The sequence below is a fragment of the Narcine bancroftii genome, chromosome 12 (assembly GCF_036971445.1).
Source record: "Narcine bancroftii isolate sNarBan1 chromosome 12, sNarBan1.hap1, whole genome shotgun sequence".
NCBI classification, from domain to species: Eukaryota; Metazoa; Chordata; class Chondrichthyes; order Torpediniformes; family Narcinidae; genus Narcine; species Narcine bancroftii.
Window position 1 is genome coordinate 22,105,056 of NC_091480.1, and position 22,988 is coordinate 22,128,043.

The following is a 22,988-nucleotide window of genomic DNA, read 5'->3' on the forward strand; positions in this document are numbered from 1 at the left end:
GAGAATGATTGTGGGAGGATCGGTTTCCACTACTTGGTCTAGGACATCCATTAACAGGGATATTAATAATTCTTTGTATTGTCTATTAAAATCAAGTGGAAATCCATCTTTCCCCAGTGATTTATTCGCCTGTGGGGTGCCCAGGGCCATTTCAATTTCTTTCCTTGTAAAGGGAGTATCTAATTCTATCCTTTTTCTCTCTTCTAGTTTTGGAAATTCAATATTCAACAAAAAATTTTACATTTCATTCTCGTCTCCTAGTAATTCTGATTTGTATAATATTGTCTAAAAATGCTGTTGATTTCTTTTTGTTTTTGTACTGGAATATCTGTTTGATAGCATTTATCATTCTTGATGACTCCTCTGCTTTAATCTGCCAAGATAAAACTGTGTGCCCGTTCACCTAACTCATAGTATTGTTGTTTAGATTTTAATATTTGCATTGTATACTAGCTTTTCACTCTTTAGTAATCTGTATTCTTCCTGTAGTCCTGTTCTTTAATTTTTTTTTGGTAATTCTTTAATATCTTTCTCCAAACTGTTGTTTACTTCTGCCCTATGTTCCATCTTAAGATTCTTTGTACAGAATATAATTTGTCTTTGAGTGTGTCCCAGATCAGAAAACTTATTAGTAGATATCAGATTTGTTTCATAAAAGAACAGACTTCTGCAAATTTATAGAGAGACAGAAATATTTTAAGAAGTATTGAGACGTCATCTGTATATATTTTTTTAGCTTTTCCACTATTGCTAAGGTTAATATTAGTGATGAATGGTCTGATAGAAACTTCACTAGGTATTCTGTTTTTAATCACTGCTTTTTAACTGGACAAACATTAAAAATAAGTCAATCCTTGTGAGTCGGGCACCCTTGAGTAAAAGTAGTCGTCTCTCAGTGGGATTTAATTGCCTCCAAATATAGATAAGATTTAGATCCCTCATATGTGAAATTATAGTTTTTTTTGCTACTTTCCCCTCATTATTGTTCTTGCAGATTTATCTAGTACTGGATCCAAGAAAAAATTAAAATTTCCAACCAATATTTTTTTTTCCTTCTGCTGTTTTAAAAGATATCCTTCATTAAGGCTTCATTGTCATAAATTGGAGCTAAAATATTCATAAATGTCTATGCCTCTATATATATTTTGCAATGTCCCATTACATACCTTCTGGCTTGATCAATCGAAGTATCTTCTATTAAGACTGGTGTATTTTTATTAATTAGAATCGCTACCCCTCTTGCCTTTGAACCAAAGGAAGATGATATTATTTGTCCCACCCATCCTTTTTGGCAAGCTGTGATTCCTGCAAAAAGATTATATCCACTTTTAATTTCTTTGAGTATGCCAAAACATTTTTCCTCTTCACCCATCTGTTTATCCCTTTAATATTAAGACTAACAAACTTTAGTGTTTATCCATACCATTTTTCAAACATATATTGTATTAAAAAACCTTCCCAATTTTTAAGATGTGGTAACATTTCCCTTTTAAGAATAATTTCCAACATGTACATTTCCCCTTTAAGAAAGACACACATCTGTAGTTCTGACAGTGATGTTAAGGCTAGAATTTGGAAGCCTGCAAAAAAAAAAGCCCACAAAATCTTCTGAAAAAAAACCCTTCCTTTAGTGCCATCTTTTAAAACCGCTCCTATCCCAGTACCATCATTCCTCACCCCCCGCCCAAAATCAGTTTCTATCATGCTACTTTCCTTACCACCTTTCGATCGTGGTCGCTGTTCACTGGTTCTTCTGGGTCCAAGGGTCCAATGAGCCCTTTCAATCTGCAACTTTGCATTTAACTTGCTTTGTCCCAGCATTTGTGGGATCCATGTTTCAAAGAAACTCATCATATCTTTTTTCCTCTATTCCTTCTCTCAGTCCAATGATTCTTACAATTGTTACGTCTCCAAAATTTTCTATATGATCACTCTTGTCCATCAATCCTTTTTCTTCTGTGTCCCATGTTTTTGCTTTCTCTTCTAGTGCCTTTAGCCCGTCTTTTGTTTTGTCCAGCTCAGCCTCCGAACAAGTCATTCGTTCCATTCAGTCTTCCATGACTTCTTTGATTAATAAAACTATCACTCAACTTAGAAGCTGAAAAAGGTAATAGTGCTCCAAGTATTGAAATGAGAGAATATTTGTAGTCAAATTAATTTCTAAATTAATCCAATTTGAAGCGTCCCCTCTGTCATTGTAATGAATCCACAAAAATGATACATCTAATATTTGCTGCCAATAGTAAAATATAAAATTAGGTAGTGAAAAACCACCTTTATTTTGTAGAAAAACTTTAACACGAGGATGCTTATTTTTCCAAATATATGAAGAAATAATTGAGTCAAGTGAATAAAAAAAAAGTTTTAGGAACAAAAACAGGAAAAGCTTGGAAGATGTACAAAATCTTAGGTAAAATGTTCATCCTGACAACATTGATTCGTCCAATTAAGGACATCGAAAGAAAAGACCATTGCATTAATGATTTCTTTAACATAATTCAATAAAGAAAATTCTCTTTATACAGATGATTGTAATTTATAGTAACAGTGACACCAAGGTAATTACATTGATTTTTAGCGATTTTAAAAGGAAAGATTATATCTAGGGAAACAGAAGATTTCAATACAAACAGCTCATGTTTCTGAGGATTAGTTTATACCCTGAAAATAGACCAAATTGGTGGAGCAGTGACAGAATAGATGGGATCAAATGATCAGGGTCTGAAATATACAAAAGATCATCCACATATAAAGGAAACTTGTGAACACTTCCACCTGTATAAGAATTATTCTTTAAGTTTTGGCATCCAAGCTTATGCTTACGGTTCCCTTAGGACTCATTGCATACAAACCATTGCACTCCAAGAATGATTTTCTATTTGTTTGGTCTGGAATCATAAGTTACAGATGTTACACTCAGAGTAAAAGGGGCTTCTTTTCTTTACACCTCATGTAACGTAATTTTTTTGTTTGGTTTTAATGAGGTTGGTAGGAGAGAAGTATGGAGGAAACCATCTGAACTTGACTGCTTGACAGGGAAGGGGCCCCATAAACTTTGAGCAGAGTCCAAAGGTTTCATTGCCAAAAAAACATTTGGAATGGCTGCTCTAGACAGCAGGTGATTGGAGTACAGGATGATGTGCTCATTTAGGATTCTTGCTCAAACACTAATATCAGATTGTAAGGAATTATCTCTGGAGCAAACAGTCCCAATTCTGACTTAGAAAACTAGAATGAATATTTCTTATTTAAATTTATAAATCTATATGAACAATAGATTTAAAAAACATTTATTTCTGCACAAAACAAAATTCATAATACCTTCTTTGAAATTCATGAGCCCAAAAATCTCAACTTGAGAGAAAATGTTCAAATCAAACTTAAAGACTAAAACATATTTACATTTCATAATGGCTCAGATGTTTACACAGCATAACAGAATCAACATTTAAGACTGATAAAATAACTCTCTAAATGAGAAATGATTGCACTGATTAGTTATAAAAAAGTGTTAGCTTTGTAAAACTGTTGGTTAATGAAACATGATTTAGCTTTTTTACTTGTGCCCTTCGTATTGCTGTAATTTTTATCAATGTTTATGTAAGACACCAAGTTAAACTTATCTAACTCTGAGGTGCGCATATCAAATGTTGGTCACACCAACATTTGCTGCAGGTCACCATAATCACAAGTACTCTAATATCTTAATTATTTTTATCACTGCACAATATACTCTATTAAAGTTAAAAGGTCAATTAAAAAAAAAATTGTACACTAGAAAACTGATCAATCACTTCCTTGTACCTTTAACATCTTCTGATTTAAGAGATTAAAAAAATACGTTAGATAATAGAATTTATGTCCCAATGATTACAATTATAAATAAAAATGCAACCCAATAAACACAAAGTCTGAAGAAATTGCATTGTGTTTAGGGTTAAGAGTGGTTTTATGTTGCCATTTGTGTAAACACAGAACGATTTCTGATGGTCATCCATACTTGGAACAAATACCTCTAAGTTAGATCCCATCTGTACAGAAGCTAAAGCTGTAGGAGAATTTTGGTAGGTTTTTGTCTTGCATTAGCTGCAGGGCAATTCCAGCTCGATGCAAATATATATTTTTTGGATGCACAGCTCACTTTTAGATTCTCCATATATTCATGTTTGGGAAAAGCAGGTACTTCTGCTTGGCGTGATACATGACAGAGAGCAGAGTTGGTCAAGAATATTAACTGCATACAAAGAGCTCTCATTTCGCTGCCCCATGGCAGGATGGTTAATAGAATGCTGGTGCACACCTCATAGATAAAAATTCATAACTGCAAATGAAGTGCAATCCAAGTTAGCTTCTATGCATGCAGAGGAAGTTGTTATTTATGTCTTATGTTCCAAATCTTGGACTTTGAGTAGCAGCAAAATATTCAAAAAATAAGTTCCCCAAGCTAAAGGTCTGGTTCAACTAATCATGCATGAGACATTTTATATTTGTATTTTGTATACACAGATCCTAAAGTTTACAATGATCCAAAAATAACAGCAGAAAACTATGCAAGGCAGATATTTGTTCGAGTTAAAAAATAAGACTGTACAATTTTAAGTTACAACAAGTTACAGTGCAAACGATCAATTCTGACACACAATGGAAGCCCTTCCAGAAAACATTATGATGCTCAAGGTTCTATTCACCATGAAGTGCAAAAAAATGGCTGTATAAAATGTATTCAATGGAATTTTTCAAAAGTTAAAATTCCAGCAAGTCATAATCTCTGAAGAAATGCATGCCATGAAATCATGTTTGTGCCATTTCAAGTTCCTCCAGTTGTCCTTTATGCAGACGATATCTGGCAAGATCTTTTCTGGTAACAATTCCAATTACCTATATACAAAATATATAACATCAATTTAGGCATCAAATGAGTTACTTAACACCAAATGTCCGTCTGATCAAGCAGTCGACTAGATCTCTCCGAGAGATGTTGGGTTAATTAGATTTAATTAAAATACATCCCCTTCTTGTCTCTTTTGGAAGATATTTTGCTTCCAATTCCATTCCCTCTCCTACTAAAGGGGGATTTCAAAATGTCCCTCTGCTCACATTAAAAAAAGCACATGCAGAATTTGGCCAGACATCTTCTCGAGCATGACCTGATATTCAATATCACAGCTGATCTGATCACAACCTCAACTCACTGCCCATTTCCCAGAACCGTGGATTATCCGTAAATCAGCAATCTTTGGTTTGAACATATTTAATGTTTCAGCTTCCACTACTCTCTCAGGTACTGAATTCTTATGTAACTAATGTACATGGAAATCCAAACTAGTGCATATGGAAATCCAAATTGTGGTCTCATATTTCCCCTTACACACATCTGATTATCTGAGACCAAGGTGTTATCAACACCAACCAGAAAGCATTGATTGATGAGAAGCAATCCAATGCGATTTTGGTGCTTTCCTTGAAATTTTTTTAAAAAGTACTAATTGACATTACTGTTCTTCAGCTAGGTGCTCTGTCCATGAATGAACACTTTTTAAAAAATATTTGAGTTAAAATCAACATAGAAAACAAATAGAAACCATATATCACATTGCTACAAATGACTGATTAAATACACATTGATCTGAATAGAAAAAGAAAAACGGCTACAAAATAAGAACTCATCTAAAACCCACCTCCCCAACCCCCATCCTCTACCTATCCCCTATTAAAAACTATACAAAACAACAAAAAAATCTAAAATGCTAAAATACTATAATGAATATAGATATATATTAAATTGAATTGCTTTAGGAAACACTCAAAGATTTTGAAAACATTTCACAAAAGAACATTATTTATTAAGGGAAGACTTCTCTGGTCCAGAGGATTCAAAGGAATTATTTATAAATTCAAACCTAATATTTGAGCATTAGGGTTTCAAATCTGTAAAAATATAGAATACTTATCTCTCAAGTTGTATGTAATTTTTTTCTAATGGAATACAACTTTGAATCTCTGTTTGCCATCTTCCTAATGTTAAAGAGACATCTGATTTCCAAGTAACAGCAATACATTTCCTTGCTATCACCAGAGATAATTTAACAAATTTCAATTGAAAATTTGATAAATGTAATTTAAGAATTATATTTTCAAAATTCCCCATCAAGAATAACTCAGGATTCAACGGAAAAACCACCCCTGTAACCTGTTGCAAAAAGTTCCTAACAGAAATCCAAAAAGGTTTATCTTTTGAACAATGAAAACAAATTCCAATGTCTTCACCACATCCAAAGCATTGATCCGATATGTCCAATTTCCAGCTATTCAATTTTTGAGGCGCAATATAAAGCTGATGCAAAAAATTATACTGAAGTAATATATATTTTATGTTAATTGTATTAGATATAGTATGTTTACATAAATTTTGCCAAATTTGTTGATCTACCAATATATATTTAAATCATGTTCCCATCTTTACTTTGACCAAAATAAACTTAATTTAGGTGTTTTCTCTTGTAGTTTCACATACGCTAATGAAATAAACTTCTTAATGATTCCATCAGTAACCAATTGTTCTTATTCCATACAATCCATTTTTAGTCCTAACTTTTCTCTCAATTGAAAATAACAAAAAGAGTATTGTGGGGAATATCATATCTAATTCTCAATTGATCAAATGATCAAATTCCTTTACTATGCCACAAGTTTAAAAAAAGATTACCTTATGAAAAAGTTATGAGAGGATTAACTAATGGCATTTTTTTGTGACAGAGAGCTTCCATCATTTTCTAATTTAATCATTCCAAATATTAATCAAATGTTTTAATAATGGAACATCTCTGTCAATAGTCATTAACCTTGGTTCCCATGAATGAACTATTCACACAATTTTAAAACCACATTCCCCCCCCCACCCCCACATGAGTAATTCATCCAAAAATATTTTCTAGTATAATTTAAACTACTCACCCCATTGGATCCATCACATATCACCAAATGTCTCAAGCCAAGAGCACGAAACAATCTGAAGACTCTAGGCAGAGATGCCTCCTTTATAGATATTTTTAAAAAAAAGCACACACCAGATTTGGACTTGTAAATTTACTGCTGAACTTGACATATTTGTGAATTTCCTAACCCCGGTACGAGAAAGATTTATAATGATATGATGCACAAACTGATGCAATAGTCATAAGTTTACCTAACTGGAGATGATATTCCATTTCCCTATGATCACCAGGGATAGCAACCAGAGAAGTACATCGCCTTTCCCACTGACAAGAACAGTGATGAACGGTGACGAGCATTGTGTCTGGCTAACTGAGTATAATTTTTTGCTTTTTGTCTCCCATTTCCTGGAATATGTTATTACAGTTTTGGTCTTCCAGTCTGCTGCAATCTTACCAGTCTCTAAGGAATTTTTGAAGGACATGCAGATACATCCATATCTTGGGATACTACTTCCCCACCCCCCGCCCACCTCATAAGGCCATAAAAATTTGGCCAATAGGTCCAGGAAGTGTGCCAAGATAGTGGATGCATTGGTTGTGACCTTTAACAAAAGGCAAAGCATTTTTTTTAAAGAATTCATTGGTAGGGTACAAGACTCTAAACAGTTGATTACACTCGTATATGGTGCAGTTATAGTTGAAAATTAATGACAGCTAAATGATGCAAAATGAATAACCAAGCCTATTTCAAATGCAAAAAGTGAGCTATGAACAGATCAAATTTTACAGCTCAAATACTAAGTTGTAAAGCAGACCATCTACCTGAACAAAATTGCAGATTTAACAATAACAACATAGGACATACAGCACAGTACAGGCCCTTCGACCCATGATGATGTGCTGACCTTAAAAAAAAACCCTCTGTGATAGTACAGATTCTATCACCAATGTGTCTATGTACAGATGGTAGTGTAGGATGACTGCGATTGGCTGAGAGTGTAGCCCCACCTACTGGCAGGTCTTAAAGGGTTGCCCCTAGCCAGACCAGGTCATTCTGGACTGGTCGACCTACTTGTGATAAGCACAAGCCTTTTAGTTAATAAAAGCCTTGGTTTGGATCAACAAGTCTTGGGTTCTTTCGATGCGCATTACACCCTCCCTACCTCATAACTCTTACATCCATTTGCCCAAGTGTCTCTCAAATCCTCTTATTGGTGCAGGCTCCACCACCATCTCAGGCAATGCATTCCAGGCACCCACAACTCTCTGTGTAAAGAAAAACTCATCCCTGGCGTCTCCCCTAAACTTTCCTACCTTCACTTTATGCAAATGTCCTCTGGCGTTTGCTAGTCCCACCCTGGGAAAAAGGTGCTGTCAGTCTACCTTATCTATGCCTCTCATAATCTTGTAGACCACTATGAAATCTCCTTTCATCCTTTTTCACTTTAAAGAAAAAAAGCCCTAGCTCTGCTAACCTTGCGTCATAAGACACATTTTCCAATCCAGGAAAAATCTCGATAAATTTCATCTGAACCATCTTATAGCTTCCTCAACCTTCCTGTATTGAGGTGACCAGAAATGAACACAATATTCTAAGTGTGGTCTCAACAGAGATTTAGAGAACTGTAGCATCACCTTCTGACTCCTGACCTCAATCCTCTGACTAATGAAGCCCAGCACACCATTGGTCTTCTTAACTATTCTATCAACCTGTGTGGCAACTTAGAAATCTATGGATTTGAACCCCAAGGTCCCTCTGTTCTTCCACACTTATGTATCCTACCAGTAACTATGTACTATGGTTTCAAGTTTGAGCTTCCAAAATGCATCAACTCACACATATGTGGGTTGAATTCCATCTGCTACTGTTCTGCCCAACTCTGCATCCTGTCTATATTCTATTGTAACCTCTGACAACCTTCACTACTATACTTACTGACTGATTCCTCTATATCTTCTTCAAGATCATTAATAAAAATCACAGAGCAGGGGACCCAGAACAGATCCCTGCAGAACTCCACTTGTCATTGACCTCCAGACAGAATACTTTCTATCCACTACTACTCTCTGCATTCTGCAAGCAAGCCAATTCTGAATCTAAGGTTCCATGGATCCTATGCCTCATGACTTTGTGATCAAGTCTCTCATCAAGGACTTTGTCAAATGCATTACTAAAATCCAATATATAGCACATCTACTGCCCTACCTTCATCAATTTACTTTGTTACCTCCTCAAACAATTAGCCCATGAGGCACGACTTAACCTCAAAGCCTGAGAAGATTATACTTCTTCAAATGCTCACATCCTGTCACTTTAAGAATCCTCTCCAAAGGTTTATCCACCACTGATGCAAGACTCACTGGTCTATAATTCAAAGGATTCTCCCTATAGTTTTTTTTTAAAAACAAGGGGACCACATTTGCTATTCTCCGATCCTCTACTATTTCTCCTATGGCTAAGGTGGACCCAAAAATCATTGCCAGAACCCAAGCATTCCCCCCCCCCACTTCCCATAGCAACCTGAGATATATTTGATTCAGTACGAGGGACTAATGTGTTGAAGAATATACAGCACTTCTTTCTTAATCTCAACATGGTCCAGCAAACAAGCTTGTTCTCTTCTGACATCACCTTGAGCAAGGCTCTTTGCTCTGGTGAATACTGAAGCAAAGTATTCATTTAGGACTTCTCCAACCTCATCCACCTCAAGGGCACATATTGCCTCCTTTATCCATGTGGCCCTACCTTCACTTTAACTACAAGATAAGCCCCAGTGAGAGAGAGACCCATGACCTATGCTGTTGTGTTTTTCTTAAGAAATGCACACTCAATTTATCTTGAGTGCCAAATTAATTGTTAGATACACCAACTTAAAAACAATACTATTAAACTACATTTCATATAAAATAATGGTAAAGTATGAAAAAAACTACATACTTAAGCGATCATCGAGGTAAACAAATGTAAAACAGCAGTTCAAGATTCATTACCCCAGGCACGCTGTATGGAGTTGGATTCATGAAATCTGTCAAGTCCATTGTACAATGTCGCTCATCCTGTGAGACATGAATAGACTGGATAGGAGGGAATCGTGGGTACGCATCTCTAAAATCCTTCAATTGAAGCTTTCTTTGCGTCAAGGTTGAGTTTGCTCTTTCCACAAACACCTAAAATAGTGAGAGTAAAATTAAAACTAAGTAAAAGTTTTAGCTATAGTTGTTATCTTTAGAATTATAGGCCGTATGTTTTTTTTTAAAAAAACTGATAAACTGATCAAAAATAAGAGCATTTTACAGAAATTTTCTTCATTCACAATCTATAAAACAGCAGATTACTCATAGTTTTGCAAAATTTGGTAAGAATAAATTACACCAGATTTATATCAATATATCACTGACCAATTTCTCATTCATCCCACTTCGAAGTGCCAACAGCTAATATTCATTCATTTTACTTAGGTGCACCATGTAACACCAAAGAAAGTGAATTTACTGTCACACACATAATGTGCATATGCCCAAAATTCTTACTTGCTGCAGCCAAACACTTAGTTAAAAAAACTGATAGTACACATTAAATTACTGTACAGAAATAGACAAGATTGATCATTATTGTTGCACAAAAGAAAAAGCACCATTTTAGTAATGCAGACATGTTTTTTGTGTGGTGTCAAAGCAGTTTTTGTTTAGGGAAGTAAGGCAAGACTCAAAATCATGATCATGGGGGGGGATAAGAAGTGGAGAGGATGAGCAAATTTAAATTCCTAGGAGTCATCATCTTGGAGACTCAACACATGACTGACATTGTGAAGAGAGCACATCAGTGGCTCTATTTCCTCAGGAGTTTGTGGAGATTTGGTGTCCCATTAAAAACCTTGACAAACTTCTATAGATGTGTAGTGCAAAGTGTGCTGACTGGCTGCATCATTGGCTGGCATGGGAGCATCAATACCTCTGAGCGAAAATCCCTGCAAAAGGTAGTGGACACAGCCCAGTACATCACAGACAAAACTCTCCCCTCTATTGAGAAATTCTACATGGAATGCTGCAATTGGAGAGCAGCAGCAATCATTAAGGATCCACATTCCTCAACAACAAATTCAATTGGATTCATTTAAGGACTCTTACTTTGCACGTTATTTATTATTCAATATTTATTTTCTGTATTGCACAGCTTGCTTACATTTCTCTCATTTGTATATGTATATTTTCTTGAATATTTTGCATTACTGATAAGTAGAAATTCTGCCTGACCCACAATAAAAAGAATCTCGGGGTTGTATGTAATATCATGCATCTGACAATAAATCTGAACTTCAAATGATAGTCTTGGGGTAGGGAGGGGGAGGGGGGGGGGAGTAAAAACTGTTCTTAAACCTAAAGTGTTTGACTCCCGGCTTCAGTACCTTCTTTCTGAAGGTAACAGCAAGAAATCAGTCTTTTATGATGTTGGCCCTTTTATGATATTTACTGCCTTTCTGAGATGGCACTTGACATAGATTTCATCAATGCATGGGAGGTCAGAACTGGTAATGAATTTGGCCACGTTTTCTACCTTCTGCATTCCTCAGCACTTGAATTACCAAACCATGGGTTAATACAACCAGCCAATATACACCTGTACAAGTATTCAACGACGTGCAAAATCTCCGACTTCTTTGAAAGAAGCACCGACGTGTCTTTTCCATAGTTGCCCTCGACTGCTGGCTCCAGGAGACCTTTCGATATGTGGATTCCAAGTAATTTGAAGGTTCTAACCATCTTCCTCCTACTACGTTCCATGGTATGTGGTTCCTTGCCCTTCATTATGTTGTATTAGTTTTAAATTACTTAAATTTATACCTACAATTCCTGGAACTGTAGCTGCCAAGTCACTAGCTAGTATGTTACAGAAATTTGCTCTCTTGTATCAGGTGAATGGGGTTTCAAACATCATGAAGATTTCATTGTTGAAGATGACTAATCAAGACTGTGCAAATGGATATTCAGCAATCTGCTACAAATTTTGCTATTACTTGGTCAAGAAATTTCACTCAAACACTTCTTCTTTAGCTTGGCTTCGCGGACGAAGATTTAGGGAGGGGTAAATGTCCACATCAGCTGCAGGATCGTTTGTGGCTGACAAGTCAAGAAAAACAAATCTAGGCATTCACAGCTATTAAATGCGTTTTGCTCTGGAAAAAAAAACTATTTATGCATAACTTTTGAACTTCAAACCAATCAATCCCGAGTACTTTGGTCCATCCAATGTGTCACTGTGGCCCTACATAAGAGCAAGTTTCTCATGGACAACAAACAGAATATTCGAAAAGAATGAACTTTATACATTTTCTTTTGATCTTTAACTCGACGAAACAAACAAGTTCCCTGACCTGTGATCAGTCAACTGTTGAGCAAAATTCCAAAATGCAATATTTTTATTTACAACATGGTAGAATCCAATTCTGACCATTTAAACCCATGCCACACAATTATACCCAAATTAATAGACAATCCCATATGTTTTGGAGGGTGGAAGGAAACGAAAGCACCTGGAAGAAACCGACGCAGATGGAGGGAGAGCGTACAAAGCCAGTGCCAAATTCAAAACCTGGTTCAATGCCATTGTAATACCATCGTGGAAACTGCTACACTAACCATGCTTCTCTATTAAATCGCCTGTTACAAAATGTCTTTGGTTTCAGAGTGATTGGTGTGTTTCTGAAAGAATTCCTCTTTAAAATTTGAAATGAAGCCAATAAATAGTACATTCCAGCTTCAATTTGAAATTGAGCGGAATTTGACTATATTACACCAAATCTGCTCCATTTAACAGCAAGGGAAACATATCCTACAAAAAGTGAATACAGTTCTATATTCATTCATAAAACAATAATATATTTGAAATCGGAGTTACATTTAATCCATGTTTAATTCAGGTATACAGTAAAATTCCCGTTATTCAAAATCCAAACAACCAGTCAAAAAAAACCCAGAAAATAAATAAGTAAAAACTATGAAAGTTTAAAATTGACAGTCCTAGCGATCAGTTCGCCAACCACACAACATGCAATCTCAAGCAATCAGCAAATTCACTTTTCTGGCATCTTCCAATCCCCATAGATGCCAGATACCAGGAGTTTTACTGTACTTGGGACAAAACTTAATACTAAAAATGAATTACTGTCACAAAATTCCAAAGTATAGACATATATTAATATTTCTCTTTGAAGATGACAACATATGTATTTCTATTTCTGGATGCCATTAACATCAACTTCTCCTGTTTCTGCTAACCTTCTCTCCCTTCTCCCTCCCCTTTCCCCTGATCTTTTTTTCCCCTTACCTCTCCAACCCCTTCCCTCTCTATTCACCCACCCATCCCTTCTCTCCCTGCTTGCTGCTGTGCCCTCCCTTATCCACCTATTACCTCCTGCTTTTGGGTCCGTGCTCCTCTCCCCACCCCTCCCCGCCCACCCCATTGTTCGGATGACTACCAACATTTTTCCATACCTTGATGAAGGGTTCAAGACCGAAACGTTGGTTACGTATCTTTATCTTTGCTATGTAAAGTACACAGTTTGACTTGCTGAATTCCTTCTGAATTTTATTCTTGCAACAAACGCATTTCTATCATTTAGTTTTCATTTCTGATTTGAAATATTACCTTATGCTTTAGGAGAACAATTAACTGAGATCGTAATATTAATCCACATAGTCTTCCAACATTATCGTATTCAGGCTAAAAAAAAAAGCAATTCATAATTATACAGAGTTATGTTTGAAAATTTAAATTAGTAAACCAGGACCAACAGCTTGAAACACTTTTTATTCCTTACTTTTCTAGTGGGTTCTGAGAATCAGTAAGAATTCAGTTTATAAAATCAATGGTGGATCGTGAATTTGAATTCTATTTCAACAAAATGAAGAGATCCAGAAAAATGAAATAACCAACTTCATAGACAAAACATGCAAGCTAAGCATCTGCTGGAGATGAATTAAAACTGAAGTCAATTGAGAAGGAAGAGAATCTAAACGGCACTTGCATTTGGGGGCGGGGGGGAATTACGTTTCTCGGGTAAATCAGGTTTTCCACACTCGTTATCTCAATTTCTCTGGATTTGATAACCAGATGTCACCAAACTGTTTGAAAAGTGAAACACAGCAAACCCAAGATGATCCAGTTGCATTTAGCAATAGGAAATCTTGCAAATAACTAAATTTTACCATCCAGCAAGTTGCTACATTAAGCCAAGTGGACAAAAACAGACATTCCTTTCATTAAAGGGGAAGACAAGAAAAATTACTCCGTCAGTCCAGTCACAACCACTGATTGCTTTGCATCTGAAAGGTTATTTAGGTATGAATTTACCATCAAAATGATGTACATAATTTGAAGGAAAAGGATGTCAGGCTGGGCATACAAGGAGAGGAAACAGCTGTTGATATTGTACATGTACTAGGGTCTAAAACAATTTGAAAAGCAATTGTTCTATTTTGATCCAGAGATATTGATGAAAGCATACTAATTTAACAACTTAATGAAGGATCTCAATAATAAATTTAAGAAAGTCATAGCTTGCTTTAAGAATCAGGATTTCAGTGAGAGGAGGTTCTATTATTTCAGTATATTTTGCTTGCATATACTGTATTACCTGTTACACAGTTTTATAAATCTTAGATTGCCCTCATTACAATTAAATAAGATTGGCATATTTATTACATTGAATACATCTGCATTCCCTCCAAAACTTATGTAAACTAGACCAAGTATTTTAATATTTACGTACCTCATGATTCTCATCAACAACTGGAAATCCATTATGATTGGTTGCGGTGTCACTGAGTATATCCACAATGCGTCCAACCTTTTCCAATCGTTTGAAACAAGTGACTGGGTAACTCATCACTTCACTAAAATTGAACAATTCATTGGGTATTAAATTAGGGTTCAATTAAAATTTAGTTGTGCCCCATAATTTAACACATTTACAAAATTGGAACTAGATCAATTCTGTTTTCTATCCCTTAAAATCAACGGGAATTTGATTTTAGCATACAATAATCTGGGGTTTTAAAGTACAAAAATAAAGGAATAAAAAAGCAATTACAAACCAAAGAAACAGAAAATTCAAAATTTTCATTATTCTCACCTATCTATGCATTGAATACAAAATACCAATTTATTCCTATTTTTGTACAACATTAAAATAATACAGGTATTATAAAGAACTAATCTGCCCCCCCTTCCCAAAAAAAAGCTTCACATTATGCAGGAGAATCAGGAAAGATTGACACCCTTCTTATCAATTAAACTGGATGTTCAACATTTTAAGTTGGAATTTGCATCCAAATTAATGCCTGAAAGATTTTTATCTGAAGAACAGGGTTTAACGTAACCACCACTAATTCACAAGTCAAATTTAATTAATCTGCTAAAATTCTTTGAAGTTAAAGCCAACCAAGTTTAATTGAGCGTCATCCATCAGATTTAATTTGGTTGTAGACAGAATGCTATTGATAAAATTCCGCATGCCAAGCTATATTAGGTGAATAGACAGAAATGTGGGAAATTTTTGTGTGGCAAAGAAGGACCTTCTAGAATAATTTAGAAACAAGATACTATCTCTACATCAATGGTTATCAAAAGCTCTGTGACGATTACAACTAAATGAAGTTTATCCAGCTTGTACCATGCAAGCGCGCTGTAATGGAGGATTTAGACCAGCTTATGCAAGAAGGGATGCAGCTGCATCAGAAGACATAATCTAAATTTCACCATGGGGCCCAGGGATGCAGTTGAATAGGAAGACATATCTAATTTACACCATGAGGTCCAGGATGCATATGAATTAGTAGACACATCTAAATTCCACCATGAGGCCCAGAGATGCAATTGTCTTTTGTTGGTCGCAGACTGTCAGGAGACCATGAAGATAATTAAATCATTTATTCAAAGAGAAAAGCTATGAGTAAACAATTTTTTGGGTAATATAAGCCATGGTCCCACTGCTGAAGTGGAGACTCTCTGAGGGATGAAAACGTCTCTCTGCAAGAAGAACAACTTCTAGAGTCCAGCTAATGTCCCGGTCGGGGGAGGTGGAGAAGCTTCTACCGGCGCCCCAACAACCTACTACAAGTGTGCGGTCATTGCCTCGCTTCGGTAGTTGGGACCAGTCCAGGTGTTAATAAGTATAATTGGGAAGGGCTTGCATATTGTAGTATGAAATCAGCTTTTGAATTTGTAATAAACATTTGTATAAACTGAACTGCTCCCTCGGTGTGGGTGTCTATTTTCTTTCAGTAGCTCAAACACTGTGACCAATCTAAAACTAACAAAGTGAGAGGTACAAGTTTACCCAGGACACACACACAGCCTCTTGGATGGTTTTAAAATCATGCGACCTGAAGTAATTAGTAAAGCAGGTTCAAAAAAATGGAAATGATTTTGGATTAAAAAATTAAATTCAGGTAATTAAGTAATGGAATAGGAAATAGCAATGCCTATTTGATGAAAGAATTTTTTTTGAATCTGATCAGTTAATTGTACAAGTCACTCAACAAATGCCTCTATGTTTAAAATAAATGCTTTTTGTGTACATATTAAATTGATACTTGAACATGCCTTTTCTCTCGTTATCTAAAAATGGAGCAACGTCGCGATCATTCACCAACTTTGCAAGAAAAGCACCAATGAAACTACTGAAAATTTAGTTAACAAAGATAATTATTTACACGTTAAAGTTGTCTTGAATTATACAGGACGTCAGTCAAATTTAATGTACAAATGCAAGAAATAATGTACATTTATACTCAAAGTCTTGAATAACAGCATGGACAGATTTAGATTCACAAACTACTGTGTGAAACATGGAGCAGCAGAGACACATTTAACTGGCAGTTCTCTCAACTGGTAATGCAGGAATAACAATGAAGAACATATTGGGAAATCTTACCGTGCAGTTAAAGAATGAGATTTCTCAGGAGGCTCCCAACCAAGGAAAGGGACACTCTGCAGCTTAATGTGAATATCATACAGTCCCTAAAACAAAAACAATTTCGTTGTTAAACTTTAATTCAAAGCCAAATTCTACTTCACCTTAATTTAGCACGAATGTAGGATTATTTACCAAATTGTTAAAATCATTACACTTCTCCTTAGCTTGGTTAGGGCCTACAACACATGCTTTCTAAAGCCCCTTTTACACAGAGCTCGAAAGCTGGGTTTTGCCCACCTTTTGAGCTCTGTGTTTTTTAAAAAAAACAAAGGTGTATGGTGGGGGGGGGGGGGGGGGGGGTGTAAACTTACCTATCTAGGTAAGTTGTCTCAGCAGTCGACCCATGTTACCGGGTTGAAACTGCAAGGGAAGATTATGTCGTGATCTTGGGTCAAGAAAAAGTTCACAGTGGTGAGTAGAGCAGTGGACACTACTAGGCGCATAGTGCGTGAATGTCCGCACCACCTCTGTTAATCAGTTTCGGTGGGTTTGGATAGAAGAGTTTGAAATCACACATAGCTTTTATTAAGACACAATTTGTAGAAGAGCGTAAGAAAATGTTATTAAACAGTGCACAATTACTGCTCCTATGTCTTATGATCTTATAAAAGTTTGCTAAAGGGGTGCTCAATACAATCAGCCTTAGCTTGCTCTTGAAACTGCTGACTGAATTTGGCAGGAAAAGCATATTGCATGCATGAGTTCAGATTACAATCAGATTACCTATCATATCAACAATGGAACATTCATAGACACTTAAAACACCAGCACACATTTGTTGGCAGATAGCTACATTTGCTGTAATGCAAAACCATTCTGTAACTTTAATCTTGCCAGCTCTAACAATTGTTTTGTTTTAGGTTTGAATGTCTTGAAAATTGCCAAAATTGGTTTGCGCTTTAAAATTGTGTGTGCTTTATTCCTATAACATTTTCCCACACTCCTATATAAACTGGACACTTGAGTGCTTTATTCCAGTTAACATTTTCCCATGTTCTTCTGTAACTGTTGTGTGTTAATAAAAGCTATGTGTGATTGCAGACCCTTGCATCCAGACTCATTCTTTTCTCAACATAACTGAAGCTGGTGTGATACACATCCCACCTCTTTTGCTTCAGGAAGCCAGCTTGCTGTGTAAAAAGGACTCGTGGAGCTGACTTTTTTTGTTCTGTGTGAACAAACAAGCCGCCTTCCAAAGACAGGTCATGTATACAGCAATACCAAGGCTTTTCAGTGTAAAAGGGGCTTAAGATTATCTGCATCTGCCAAGTTTTCTAAATCCAGCACAGGGGTAGAAACAAAATATGTTTAATGTTGCAAAGCAGAAGTAAACTCATAGTTGTGGAAATATTCAAGATTCCTGGGACAAGAGGGCTATCTATAATTTAAAGAGAAGCAAGACAGCTAGGATTTGCATTTCTTGCAGAATCTTAAAAAAAAAATGAAGGGTGACCTCATTCAAACACAAGATCCTGAAAGAGTTGGACAGGGTATACGCTGAGATGTTGCTACTGGTGGGAGAGTTACAATCAAAGTGATTCTGCTACAAAACAAGACCTGATCATTTAAAACAGAAGTAGAAATATCTCCTCTCCAAGGGTAGTGAATCTCTGGAATATTCTGCCTTGTGGGTGCTGAAGGCCAGTTCATCAGAGGTGGAGATTGATAAATATTTGAAAAATCAAAGAATTGAGGATTATGGAGAACTGTACAGAGAAGAGTGAAGGCCCAGCAAAGATCAAATTGAATGGAAGGGCAGGCCCAAGGGGCAAATTGATTTACCCCTGCCCCTATTTTCTTGAGTTTTTCCATCTTAAGATGGAGAAACAGAAATTCATCAGAAGCCATCCAATTTAAAGACAATGAAATGATAATGCTCTCTCTCTCCACATGCTGAGAATTTCCTGAATTTTTCCATGTTCTAACAAAAATTAAATGAATGTAATACTTTAATTTTATGACTTCAATACATCTTTAGCAAAAAGCTTAGCAATTGACAGTGTTACAGATTTAATTAAATGACAAAAGTAAGATACCAAATATATACTTTGGCAGCATGAAGAGTAAATTCAACGCAATCCATGAAGCTGAAAATTTTCAAAAACATAATGATGCAAGGAAATAGAAATAACTGAGTGAATTTCAAGACTTGAGGACAATCGTTCATAGAAACATTAAGTAGAATGTAATTAGGAAATAGGAAAAATTATTTAGTCCAATAATTGGAAAAATTATGCATGATTTGAAGGCTTCACCTTCAAATAAAAATTATTAATACGTAATGATCTATAACAAATTATTTATAAAATCAAGAAGAAAACTATAGAATGTCACAAAGAGGAAGTGGTAAAGTGATTATGCTGGGCCAAGTAGAGGGAAGAGTCAACCTTGAGGATTAGGTGAAGCACCAAGGTCAGACTGATAAGGATGATAAATTTAGATGAGCAGATGATCTATGCAAGACTTTTTTTTCATAAAACTCAAGTAAATTTAATTACCCAGTGATTTTCTAGTAATGCAAGAATGACTACATTTCAAAGCTACATTAACATGCAGGCAAGAACACACTTAGAAGGCACTGTAGAAGCCTCAGCATTATATCTTCAGGGGGAAGTCAGGAGAACACGACCCAGTCCTTATTTTATTAAACTTTATTAACTGCAGGCAAAGCACTCTTAGAAGGCACTGTGGAAGCCTCAACATTATATCATCAGGAGGAAGTCAGAGGAACACGACCCAGTCCTCGTTGAGGGTTCAGTAAGTAGAGAAGAGGGTCAAGAGCATCACATTCCTGGGATCTGTCCTGGAGCCTCCACGTTGATTCAATCACACAGAAGGCTCGCCAGTGGCTATACTTTGTGAGTGTATGAGGAGATTCGGTATGTCACCGAAGACTCTTGTAAACTTCTACAGGTGTACCGCGGAGAGCATTCTGGCTGGTTGCATCAATGTCTGGCATGGAGGCGCCAACTCTCAAGACAAGAATAAACATCAGAGGGCTGTTAACTCGGCCTGTGACATCACATGCACCAGACATCTTCTCTCCATCGAGGAAATCTACATGAGGCGGTGTCTTAAAAAAGGAGCTTCCATCCTCAAAGACCCCCACCACCCAGACCATGTTTTCTTCACTCTGCTACCATTGGAAAAAAGGTAAAGGAACCTAAAGCTGACCACTCAACGGCACAAGGACATCTTCTTCCACGATGCCATCAGATTCCTTAATATCAATGAACCAAAGACACTGCCTTACTTTTCATGATTTATTTTTGTTATCATCGTTTTTTATAGTAATGTGGTAAGATGGTTATGTTTGCTTGCACCATGATGTGCCTGCAAAATACCAAATATCACAACTTTTTCACATCAATAAATCCTCATTCTGACATCTTTGTCTTTAAGTCCTCTTGAAATGAATACTTTTGACTCAACCTGCAAGTAAATCTTCAGAGAATCCTGAACTCTCCTTGGACCTCTGCTTTCAGAATTCTTTCCCCATTTACAAAATAAATCCACTTCTAAACGTTTAGCAAGGCAAATCATTTCAAGTGTTATAATTAAATGCACATACTTGAAAGCAGTTCAACTTTTTAAAAACCTTCATCAGGTCATGTTTAGTCATCTGATTGTACAAAAACATCCCAACAAAATAACATTCTAATCCTCAGTGCAAAACATTCAGATACACAACCATATTGACAAACAATACATATGGAGGTCATATTTATACATATTCATCTATAAAGGTAAATATTGTTTCATGTATATGAGAGTCTCGGATCCCAGTGTGAGCAGATCCTTTGGTCATTCAGTATTCTCACTGCCCGTGGGAAGAAGCTGTTCCTCAGCCTGGTGGTTCTAGCTCTGATCCTCCTATAAACTCTTTCCTGACGGGAGTAGCTGAAAGATGTGTATGGAGTGGAAGGGGTCCTCAATGATTTTTCATCTCCTCTTCAGACAACGATCATGGTGGATAGATCACATTGATTTGGGGGGGTGTGGGGGTAAGGGAGCCTCCAGTGATAATCTTTGCCACTCTTATGGTCCCGTGGATTGAGCTCCGATTCATTTTTCAGCAACTGTACCTCACTGTGATGCAGCCGGCCAGGACAATCTCAGTAGAGCTCCTGTAGAAGGATGACGTAATGGTGGCTGGTAGCCTTGCCTTCTTCATTGTTCTCAGGAAGTACAGTCGGTATTGTGTCATCCTGTCAAGTTAGATGTTGTGGGTCCACACAAGGTCACTAGTTAAGTGAACTGCAAGAAACTTGGTGGTTGAACATGGATTAACTGATTGGTTGAAGAACTGCATCTAATTCAGTATCGCTGAAAAGTAGAGGAAAGTGACACAGCCGATAATTCTCAAAGGAGAATTGGATAAATACGTGAACAAACTTGTGGGGAAAAATATGGGGCCGGGGGTTGGGATGTCTTAACTCATTGGTGTTCTCGTTACAGGAGTTCATTGAGAAGCTGTACTATTCTTTATTTCTATATTATAAAGCACATTTTAAATTCAATAAAAATTCCTGGGAAAGTCGACTATTTTCTCAGTGGTCGTAAAGTGTGAATTATTCTAACTTCAAAGGTCAATAAATTGATTCAGTCCTCCTGAAGTCCACGATTGTCTCCTCATCCGCGTTGAGACTTGGGTTGTTTCTATCGCATCACATCACGAGATTTTCCACCTCTTCTCTGTAGTGCGTCTCATTGTTGTTGTTGATGAGGACAACTTCTATGGTGTCATCTGCAGACTGTTGTAGCAAGATCTGGCCAGTTGTAGTTACAGGAGGAGCTTGCGCACACGGCCCTGAGGTACGCTAGCGTTCAAGTGTGTGACTGTGCTCGACGTTCTGCCTTCAACCTGGTAGCAAATCATACAACAAATATGCCACACTTTCCCTTTTTGGTAGATCATCGTATTTCAATTAAACAGATTAACTCTGAACTTTAGCATTTTCTTACCAAACCCAAACTTGCTAAAATATTCTTTCCCCTAATGTTCATTTTTAAACCTTTTTCAGAGCCAAAAATTACATGATTTACCCTAACAATCAATGATAATATTTTATTGACTTTTGAAGTAAGAATAATTAACACTTTACGACCACTGAGAAAATAGTCGACTTTCCCTGGAATTTTAATTGAATTTAAAATGTGCTTTATAATACAGAAATAAAGAACAGTACAGCTTCTCAATGAACCCCTGTAACGAGAAAACCGATGAGTTAAGACAACCCAACCCCCGCCCCCATATTTTTCCCCACAAGTTTGTTCTGCCCCTTTCACGTATTTATCCAATTCTCCTTTGAGAATTATCGGCTGTGTCACTTTCCTCTATTTTTCAACGATACTGAATTAGATGCAGTTCTTCAACCAATCAGTTAATCCATGTTCTTCAGTTACTGAAGCTTCTGCTAATAAAAACAGCATTTCTTTATTTAACCATATAACCATATAACAATTACAGTACGGAAACAGGCCATAATCGGCCCTTCTAGTCCGCACCGATTTAAGTGAACAGTCTGCAAAATCATCGAAGCCATCAAAACTTTCATGATTTGGAATACTTCTATCAAATATTCTCAGAACTAGGACAACACATATCCCTCATTACTTGCTAAGATATTAAAAACTAATTTACTTTTTCTAGATACCCCCCCCCCCCCCAAATATAAGGGCTTCAGTTATAAATGGCAATTTATCTAATCAGTATTACTTTTTTTACTATTAAAATATAAAAGAATATTAAACACAATCTGCTGGAGGAACTCAGCAGATTGAGAAGCAATCGGAAAGAAAGAATTTTCAACATTTCAGGCCAGACTCCTCCATCAAAGCATGCTAATCGGTTTCAGAGCTTGACAATTCTTCTCTCACTGAAGCTGCTCGACCTACTAAGTCCTCCCAATAGTTTGTGTTTTGCTCAAGATTTCAGCACCTATTGTCTCTTCGGCGTCTCCTGAATATTAAATTCACCGAAAATCTTAAAATAAAACTTCCCAATGTTCAAGGAGTTTTCTTTTGGAAGTTTCAAAAAGGCCTAATATTATCATTCAAACCAATAGATGCTGCT

The 22,988-nt window shown here is 36.4% G+C and overlaps 1 protein-coding gene across 1 annotated transcript in view; it reads right to left on the bottom strand.

The window, feature by feature from the left end:
* Nucleotides 1-2,260: 2,260 nt before the first annotated feature.
* Nucleotides 2,261-22,988, bottom strand: part of clcn7 (chloride channel 7) — a 69,756-nt gene continuing 49,028 nt past the window's right edge. Inside the window, exons 20-25 of the mRNA XM_069906678.1 lie at nt 16,871-16,956; nt 14,705-14,828; nt 13,582-13,656; nt 9,927-10,103; nt 6,955-7,035; nt 2,261-4,878 (exon numbers count right to left, since the gene is read on the bottom strand). Of these exons, the coding sequence (XP_069762779.1) occupies nt 4,792-4,878; nt 6,955-7,035; nt 9,927-10,103; nt 13,582-13,656; nt 14,705-14,828; nt 16,871-16,956 (630 nt within the window). The 3' untranslated portion in view covers nt 2,261-4,791. The remainder of the gene's footprint in view (nt 4,879-6,954; nt 7,036-9,926; nt 10,104-13,581; nt 13,657-14,704; nt 14,829-16,870; nt 16,957-22,988) is intronic.